At 45.1% G+C, this 10445-nt stretch overlaps 1 protein-coding gene across 2 annotated transcripts in view; it reads right to left on the minus strand.

Moving 5' to 3' along the window:
• The window catches only part of AMOT (angiomotin), a 260974-nt gene that overhangs the window by 169016 nt on the left and 81513 nt on the right, over positions 1–10445 (minus strand). For both annotated transcript variants that reach the window (XM_085608217.1, XM_085608219.1), the window contains exon 3: positions 2646–3566. In XM_085608217.1, the coding sequence (XP_085464343.1) occupies positions 2646–3505 (860 nt within the window). In that variant the 5' untranslated portion in view covers positions 3506–3566. The remainder of the gene's footprint in view (positions 1–2645; positions 3567–10445) is intronic.

The raw sequence follows: 10445 nt of genomic DNA on the forward strand, positions 1-10445 counted from the left end.
CTGGTTGGCTGCCCCCCCCCCCCCCCCCCCCAAGTGTACACGCCAGTATGGTTAACAATCGAGCGAGCCATTATAAACAACCTAAACCCAATGGTACTTCTAACAGCTAACAAGCACACACACGCCTACAGCCCAATATTCAACAAGCATTGGCATAGCCAATAGGTCTCGCCTTTGGGACCTTATAAGTGTTTAGCCATGCAACAGTTGCATAACTAAATACTTATAAGGTCCTAAAAGCGAGACCTATTGGCTATGCCAAGCGGCCGTGCAAGTGATCGCGATCAAACATCAAAGCGGCCGCAAAAGTGAAAGTAATGGCGGTAAAAGCGGTGTGCGCGCCCACGCACATGCACTGTAGCTCTAGGCTGGCCTGGTAGCACTTTTTGGAGCCCTCTCAATAAGTCTTGCCAGACCAGCGCATGCGCTGGGTCAGGCGAGACCTAAAAATACAAATATTGCCCTACTCAAAATAGACAAGAAAATGGAGGACAGTGTTAAGAACGCGAAATGGGAGTCCCTGTGGGCCAACAGCAAGATTAAATACAGGGGGGGGGAAGTGCCTGGCCATGGACGCATGGAAAATGAAAGGCATCTCCTACCCAGGCGAACTGGAGGAGGAAGGCAGCCCCATCACGTTTACTATGCTAAAAGATAGACATGGGCTACCAGACATCGAGTTCTACAATTTCCTAAAAATCAGAACGGCGTTAACAAAAGCCAAACTAACACAACACACTCCATCAATTATGCAATATATGACGAAATTCAACAGAGTAGGCCATCAGGTATCGCACCTGTACAAACTTCTACGACCAAACACCACCAAAATTAACGATAAACCATCAAATTACTGGGCAAAACAACTCAGCACCCCACTAAGTGAACAAGACCTGACCCTACTCTGGGCCTCCCCCTCATGTAACAAAATCTCTCTAATACTATCCCAAACAAAATTCTGGCTACTCCACAAGACATACTGGACCCCGGCCCGGCCAGGAAAAACGACCTTTGCTGGGACTGTGATAACGAAAAGGGGGACCTACCTCACCTCATCTTCTACTGCCCCAAAATTAAAACTTTCTTGGAAAAAATCTTCGTTTTCATACAAAAAGCGCTGCGGTGCACACTGAAACCAGAGTTCTCTACCCTTACCACCGCATTTATGACCACAACACTTGAGTCACAACCTGACAGGGCTCTACTAGACCTCCTACTGACCTCAGCAGTGAAAATGGTCCTGTCCAACTGGAAAGATACAGCCAAGACGTCATACAAGGGCTGGTTCAATTGGGTCACGTACCTCAGGGGCGCAGACAGCACCGCACTGCAACATTCACCCCGGAGGCCAGCTACTAGGGGGATGTGGAAACGGCTGGACGACTATCTGGATCCCTATGAACCCCCGTGAGATCACTCGAGTGGGATGGCTGTCCGCAAAACAAAGCGATGCAAGCCCCAGACTAGGCCCACTGCCAAAGTACTCTTCTTGTAACTATCTCCTCCCTTTCTTCTCTACTCTCTTTCTTTCGCTCTCAGCTGCCCTTAATCTTCTAGCAAGACACTTGAAAGGGGTACAGCCAAAAAATGTATACCATCTACCTGTAATCTTGTCAACACCAGCCAAGTTTGGATAGTACCTTGTAACGGTAAAGCGAATGTACCCGTTTATAAAATGTAATAAAATAATTTGAAATAAAAAAAAAGAAAATAAGAATAACTACTCTTATAGAGGGCTTCATGGCACACTTCTTGCAGTCTATAAGCATTGTGAACAACAGGTAATGCTATGATTAATGTAACGGTACTTGATTTACCGACCCTGCAAAGATGGAATGGTAAGTTGGCCTTGTCCAGATTGAAACTCAAGACCGGCTGGTCACAGAGTTGTCAGCAGCGACCATTTAACTCCGGGAGACAGCTTGATGCATTTAAGTAAGTTTAGTTGAAACCTAAGCCACAGCTGGGCATGATCTACGCGCAAAGCATAAGCCACCAGTAAGCATAGTCAGCTGTAGAAACAAAGTATTATAGCAACATAAAAAAACTCTTGACATTTTAGGCCTACAGATTCTGGCCTTGCCACTCCCACATCAGTTCCTTCCACAGTTGTGGTGCCACCATCCGAGATCATGACTAGGTTCGAAAGAAGCCCTAGCGAAGCAGAGAATACAATTCCATGGGAAAGCGGACTGGAACCAGGTTAAAAACTAGCTACAGTTAGGTTTAGGGAAGGATGAGTTGTGGCAAGGTTGTCGTTCTCATTATAAACCAATAGCCGACAAGTGGAGCAGGGCAGATTCACCACGCTCCTCTAGCCACTACAGAAGTTTCATGAACCATTAGTGTAACCTGGTGGTTAAAATATTGTTTCTACAAAATGAAGAACCTTATCATGTGGGAGAAAATGTCTGCAAACTTTTGTGTTAAAGAATTTCTTAGCAAAAATGTTTTCAGAATTACATTATTTCCCTTGAAGTGGTTTTGGTGGGGTTTTTATCCATCCTCCGCAAGCAGTTTTCAAAACGTTACAACTGTCGCTGAACTTCACAAAGCTTATGCGGTTATTGTATGTTATTTTTCTACCTATTGCTAAAATAATAAAATGTGAAGATTTATTAAATAGAGTCATCACAAGTGCTTACCTGGGCGCGCCATACTCCGGAGGATGCTGGTATCGCACCATTGGCCCATCAGACCGGCCCTGTTGGCTCATACGATGTTCACCATAAAAGTGCCCAGGATCTGGAGGTTTTCCCATGGCTGGCAGAGTGGATATGTTTTTAAAAGGATAATCCGGAGGGGGGCCCCTATGCTCCATTCCTTTCATGTTTGACTGTGTAGGGGTAGGTCCAGGGTTCTTATAAAAGTCATGGGAGCTAGAATTCCTGTAAAAATCACCAGGCGGCGGGGACAGTGGGGATAGAGGGGCACTGGTCACTGGGGCGTGCGCCTTCACACCGCTTGTGGCAAGTGACAGCTGCATCAACCTCTCACTTAGAGAGCGAACGTGGCCGTGTTTCAGGTCCTTCAATGCATCGTCTTGGTGGATCTTCCCCAGGCTGACCCTCTGAACAGTTGACCTTCCTTCAGTCCTCATCTTTTGATTTGTCACACCTGTGACGTAAAAAGCGGCACCCACACTGGTATGCGGCTGGCCCCTGAAGTATTGCGACTGCACTTTGGCTTCTTCATATGTGGGAAGGTCCTCACTGTTCTGTGGCCTGCCCGGCAGCTGCTTCTCCATGATATTGTTGTCCACCTGGATCTCCTGTCCCTGGGGCTCCTGGCGGGCAGCATGGGGCACGTGCTGATGGTCCTGGGCCGTCAGGGCTTCATTCTGAGACCCCTGACTCCCACTGTTGTTGTAGGGCTGCACGTTGCCCGTGGCTTGTTGATGCAAGGCCAGAAGGTTACGGTTGTCATTGGGGTTCCCGTATCGGAGGTGTTCCTGGAGCAAACGATGTAACACTGTCGTGGGCGGTTGCTCTTCCGAATTCCTCATCTCAAATGATTCTGCCTTTTGGTCTGGCAAAGCAAAATCACGTGTTCAGGCTCTCCTTCCCCTACAAAGAAGGAAATAAAAGTTTAGCTGGTATTAACATATATGTATCAGGACTCCACAATTGGAAATGTACAGTGCTTCACAGCAACAGCCCAATTTTTAGAACAACAAACTTTTGCGACTCACCTTGCTTTAATTGACGAGGCGGGTGATTTTTTTATGCAACTAAAGCATTGAGCTGCAGATCACTGTCATTTACAGATCGCACATTTTACATTGAAATAGCCACTAAATTTGCACGGACATATAGTTTTACTGATAAAACTATATTGCACACAAATGATGAGGTGTGAAAATCGAGATTCAGTGAATATTTATCATTTGTGCATCACCAAGTAAAGTGTCTTTATTTGCTTTGAGAGTATTAAAATCTTGGTTTCCATCACACTTCAGAACTGCAAAACAAATGAGCTTCATTTTTGCTTTCTTAACTGCTGAATGATTACAGTTCATATACAGGTATTCACATCTTGTTCTGGGTTACAAAAATGACATCGTACAGCCTTTTTAGCACTCCCTGTACCCCTGAAAGAGTGTCACACAATTCACTTTACTTTCTCTGACTGCAAGTGAGAGAAGTTTGAAAACACCAATTCCCATTTTAAAAAACATAAATGCCAGGCTATGTTTTCGGACAAATTGCTGCTTGACATCTGTATTTGATGCACAGCGAGGGTGACAAGATAAATACAGAATTTAAAGGCATCTTTAATTCCACCACCCCGGTGTGGGAAATGCTACTCTAGACCATATCCGAACAGATTCTCATTTATTTTTTCTCTAGTATACGTCAAACTTAATTAAACCGTTCTGAAAGTGTTGCAAAACATGGCAAGCATGCTTTAAGCAGGTTTTCAGCTATCAATGGTGTTTGTTTTTCTGTTTTTCTCTCTCTCTCCGATTCGCCTTGCATTTTTAACTGTACAGGAGTTTCTTACTCCAGTAGGCAGCAGAGCACTTGACAAATGTTTTTTTTGTAGCAGAAGCACCTTGGAAAAAGGGTGCTGTACACAGAACAGACTGCAATAAATGCATTTGGATAGTGTTTTTATCCACCCAGCACTCAAGCCTTGCAATCTACAAAGCTGAGAATCTGTGAAGATTCTCGTGAATATAAGAATAGAACGCAGAGTTTTCTAGCTGCTCAATGCCATAGCTGAGTGGCTCATGCAGAGGAAATGAAACAGTAACAAAACAGAGAGCCAAGGCCCAGATTAATCAGGACAAACTAAACAGCATCTGATGCTTTCCTGAAGGGCACACACTCGAGTGGCAAAATACTCTAGGTGGCCGGATAATTTAGTTTTACACTACTGCGGAAAGGGGACTTCTCCAGACAGTTCCTAAAGATTGGGATGGGTCAAATAAACATCATTTCCCTTTCGATTATGTATACTGGCTTCAGAATTGTTGTATATATACACATTTGTGAACGAGGTGCATGTGAAGATGTGCTCATTCTTGTTTCTGATCACCATATGTAAAGTAAGCAGCCCTAAACCTGTTAAAGCGGAGTGTGGTTATAAAGTCGGCCAATGCCATGCTTCTGCCGCTCCTGGATTTTAGCCCATAACACACTGGGTTGAAGGAACACTGTAGAGTCAAAGCTGGACAATGTTCTTTGTTAAAAATGAGTGAACAGACCCCTTTGGAGGGTAAGCTCATGATCCTACTTGGTTTGTTTTTAATCAAAAAAGATAATTTAGTCATCGCCCTCCAAATAATCAATGATGGAGCGACGCAGTGACTGCAGAAACCCCCTTCCCCACCCTAAACTCAAAGCATCATCTCTCCTAATGCAGTCCTCACTACCTGCCTTTTTTCTCCAGTTCAAAGTTTGTGCTCGGTCAGAGACCGGGAACAGTTTGTCAGAAGAGAAGGCCGAAATACAAAATTAAAATCATCCTGCAAATTCCATACCAGTGGCCTAAGGCAGCGCTGATCCTTTTAAAATCCTGACTCTGCAGAGAGCATGAGATAGACAGACTGGACAGACAGACAAACCCGAGACTCAATTTGGAGAAGAAGCACTTGTACCTCTGGTGACCAGGGTTACACAACGCAGATCTTTTAATTAGAAACCATTTCTATTGGACTCAATTGCTAAGACAAGTGTTCACATATTAATAATAAGACTGCCTCACACTGATTTATGTACCATGGTAGCTGGAGATAGATGCACATACCCACAGAGCTAATGGCAGTGCTTTCAAGCCCCACTCGAGACTCGATCATGGGCAGCTTGAATCAGCCTGGTGACCATCAATGGGGGTCTCGCCCAGATATGGGACAGGCGTGTGGTCTGTCATCTAGGAGCAGAGTCAACTCATGTTCTGTATTGTGATGTGCACTTCTCTGAAGGTGCAAAAAACTCTTGTTTCCATAAATACAAAGAAAGAACTTCTTGTGGTCCATTTAGAATGCTAAGCCACAGGTCTCTTACAACAGAATATGTATCTGAACAAAAGGAAGATTCACCGGTGGCAACCATGCAAGGCAAGCTCTTTATGTCCGGGAAAGTTTCAGGTTTTTATCAACACTGGTTTTCAATTGAGTGCCCTCTCTTTCCCGCTCTCAATCTTTCTCTGTGGTGTGAAGTTGAGATAAAAGTGTTGAAGGATCAAAAGCTGCCATTTGCCCTTAAAGATCATGGGGCATGAACCCATTACTCAAAGCACCAGTGTTTCGTTTCATCGCACATGTGACCCAAGTTAAATATTCCAATGCAATCAAAGGGCTGGTTCAAAGTGAACCATCACGGACATGCTGTACCCAGAGTCACTCCCGTGGAAGGCGTAAGTAAGCAAAGTACCAATGGCAAAATATCTCATTGAAGGCAGCAGCTCTTACTAGAAACGCATAAAGAAACACAAAGAGAAGGTCTTTGTTTGGACAGCGTGACATCATTGAGACAGTGCTTAACCTGCATTTTTTTCATGCATTTTTTTTTTATGCATTTCATTTGCAATCTATTAGCAACAAGTGCCACTTGCCGGCAGATTCAGAGTGCAGAAAACTAAGGAGGAAAGGATGAAGTGAAGTGAAATGTGAGAACGCAGAATATAATGAAAGGAAGAAAGGCAGTGGGCTTTTGTAATGCATTGACCTCCAAAGCAGTCGCTGTGCTACTCCGTAGGATTCAAAAAGATTAACTCCAACTTGTAGCTCTATAGCAAGTTCTGAATATGACTGAACAAGCCTACCACGGAGTATGTCAAGATGTAACGTATCTCAACAGTACATCAATAGCATACTTCTGTCAAGGAAGGGTTTTCCAAATGCTACGTCAGGTGCTAAATTGACATGATGGCATCCCAAAGAAATAACTTCCTATTCTGGCTGTCTCCGCCTCCCAAAAATAAACTTTTCCTCTTGCAGCTGCCAGGTTACATGTCTGGCTCAACTGACTACTGTATATGCGGTCATCTCAGCCTCGAAATTGCTCAGCGACTTGATCCTCGCTGACGGCATGCGTGCTTGTCCATACCCCTCCCTATGACATTCTTAATGATCACTGGCAAACCACGGTTATCTGTAGCAGCTCCATGGATGGCCTTGTTTAACACGGCCTTATCCTGGTCAGAAAGACTGTCAAATACCATTGTAACAGAGCCATTCTGTTACCTGGCTAAAGGTGCAGCAAGGGCATCCCCACCACTGCATCCTTCCTCCATTTCTGTTCAGGGCAGAAACACTGTAGGTTAGTCAAGAGCACAACATGGCAGTAGTTGTGGCAGGAGGCCATGATGCTTAGGGTGGCAAATTAAGTGAGACTGAAAGTGGGTTCTGCTCCAGAAGCAAAAAAACTACAAGGGTTTCTGGAAGACTCTTCCTCTGGCGATTTCCGGGAGGATTGCACTCATTAAAATGGTAGCCCTTCCCCGCCTTCTCTAATATTTCACCACTCCACCCCTTATCTCCCCCCCCCTTTTTTTCAGGCAAAGGGAAAAGGTTGTGAGAGACGTTATATGGGGGACATCACACCATAGCTTATCCATGGGCAAACTACACCTGCCTTCCGAACTGGGTGGCCTAGCGGTGCCTAACATTGAACATTATTACTTCGCTTCCCAGCTGCAATGGGTTGCCAGGTGGCTATCGTCTCGTTACTTACCAGACACAGCTTCATTACAACCCCCACAGATGCTAGGTAGCCTCTTACAGATTTTTCACACTTGCTCCAAGTCCAGACCCCCCCCAGACACCCTTGTACTCCACGTAGCCTACAGGTGCTTTTGTAGGAGTCTCTCACTAAAGCCACCATCCCATACGCACCCGCTATCCCATTGCTGGGAACTCCACGAGGGGACACCTACACAACGGCGACTGAGCTACAGCACTGGGCCTCGGAGGGAGTACAAGACATAGGAGACCTTTTTCAGGACGGCTCCCTAGTCCCATATCAGGACCGCATAGTGGAGGGGATCTTACGCCCTGGACAGTTTTTACTACATAGAACACTTATTGCCTTGTTATCGTCTAAATGGGGTGCACTCGCTCAGGAGCCACCCAGTCACCACACATTGCAATACCTTCATGTGATGGGAACCGGGAGACACCCGACACGCTGGTATGCATCTTCCATCTGGCATCACACGTGGCTGACCTCACTCAGCTTCGGCGCCATTGGGAAGGGGCCCTCGGGAGGGCATTCACAGATAGAGAGTGGACTGTTGCCCGGGGCAGTCCGACATACATTCCACGCAATCAACGGTTCAAGCAAATACAATTCTTTGTGTTACATCGGGGTTACATTACCCTAGCTCAAATCAACAGGTACTTCCTCCGCACAGACGCGGACTGCCCCAGTTGCCGGCAGTTAGACACCGACATTCTCCATATGCTTTGGCGTTGTCCGGTCTTAAGCGAATACTGGAGCAATGTGACAGCTACCCTGACAGCCTGCACCTCCTGTGCATTCCCCCCTAGATGGGAGGCTCACGTATTACATCTCTTTGGCAGAAATAAAAAATATCGATCAGCCACTCTATTTCTGGACCTGGGTCTAATAACAGCCAGCCAAACGCTTGGTCACCAAGCGATGGAAATCTCCTTTATCGCCGCACCCATTCGCCTGGGGGCCGATCCTTGCTTAACTGGGCCGGAGGGGAGGCATTACGTAAATTCCCCCTAGCGCCTCAGTGGGACACCATGGTTTCGAAGCTCCAGGAAATGGTCACTAACACAGGGGATCCAAGAACGACACCTGGGGCTGATACCCGCAGTTCATCCCCACCGGTAGGAGTGTTGAGCAACGCTGACTTCCAGACTGATATGATCCTTCTGTTTCAGAACTTCATTGTCACTGGGTCTTGATGGATATGGGCTCCCCCCAGCCACACTAGACACGGCAGCAGGTCTCAAGCGACTCCCTTACCCATCTTTGAATTACGTTGTCCTCCTTTTGTTGTACCCTATGTCCCCAGTTTGGTTCAAACTGCACTATATCTGAACTGTTCACATGCATGCCTTCCGGTGGTAAGACTCATCAACATCGATACGCCTGGTCTATAGACACTGCCCTATGACCTCTTGTGGTCACTGTGATACACTCATCTGTCTCTTCCTTTGCTGTTTGGTACTAGACACGGTTACTGTTGGCAACCACCCTTTCTTGACGCACGAGCACGGCTTCGTTCGTATGCTTAAAATGTGCAAAATGTTAATAAGATTTAAACAAAAACAAAAAAGCAGCAAAAAACTACAAAGGCAAGAAGGTACCACTTCTCTAGAGTGGCAGGATAAAGTAAGAACAAAAGGAAACAACACAGAGCGAGAGAGAAAGGTAGTCTAACCAGTCAAACATAGCCTGTATAGGAGACAACACCAGGCTTACAAGGACAGAGCGCTGCTGGTGTCGCCATTAAAGCCACGGTCAACTCTTCTCAGGAATGTCTATCAGACCTGAGTCAAACGTGCTCCAAGACACAGTCTCTGGGATTTAAGGAGTCGAAGAACCTTCTCCAAGTTGTATCGGGTGTATATGTTGTAGAAATTTTGTTTGCCTTTACCTGGCTAACCCATTTTAACGAAATCTTAAAAATCACAAGTATTATGCACGTTCCTAAGAGATTGTGCACAATTTAGATTTTCTGCTCTCGGACTATGCCTAGGAGATATGACCTATACTGTTCTAAAAGAGGACGCGGAAAATAATGAAGTTTACATATGCAATGTCTGAGCCCTTCTACGGTGTTTACAGGTACACAAAATACCACTACATCTGTAAACTGCAATAAAAGGGGAAAAACAACCTAGAAAGTGGCCTTCGAAAAAATTGTTATTTGTATGAAGTAAGTTACTGTTCAGCCATAAAACATTTTGAAAGACTAAATGTTATAACTCATCTGCCAACTGTTTCGATTATAAATAAAACTTACCAATCAAAATTTGCAGTTCTTAATTAGTAGGAGAAATTCTTGGCTGACATATTTGGTAGATTTTTTTCTCTGCAAATATGAGCTTTTATCAGGCGATCACACCTACAAAATATGTTTTGTGCTTCAAAATTTGCTTGCAAAAACATTTATAAATTAAACTTTTTTCTGAGATGAAATCCTGAAATTTCTCCAAATTCACAAACTGTGCAAATTTTGACAATTTCACAGGGGCGGTGAGATCTCCGCCGACCTAGCATGAGGAAGCAGGAATGACATGGTGAACGCATATCAATGGCGCGCACACACCATCTCTTGCATTAAAGCAAACTATGTTTCCTAATGCAGAACGTAAGGTAAGAAAGCAGTGATGGCTTTTGGCAAGAACTGTGGCGTTTACATTTTTAACCTACTTCCTCGGTGCTCATGGTTCCCTTCCTGTACGCATGCATGCATGACAAACAGGAAATAGGGGAAAGACTGCTACACGGAAAGACATGGCT

This window comes from Triturus cristatus, chromosome 5_2, assembly GCF_964204655.1.
Source record: "Triturus cristatus chromosome 5_2, aTriCri1.1, whole genome shotgun sequence".
Lineage (NCBI taxonomy): Eukaryota > Metazoa > Chordata > Amphibia > Caudata > Salamandridae > Triturus > Triturus cristatus.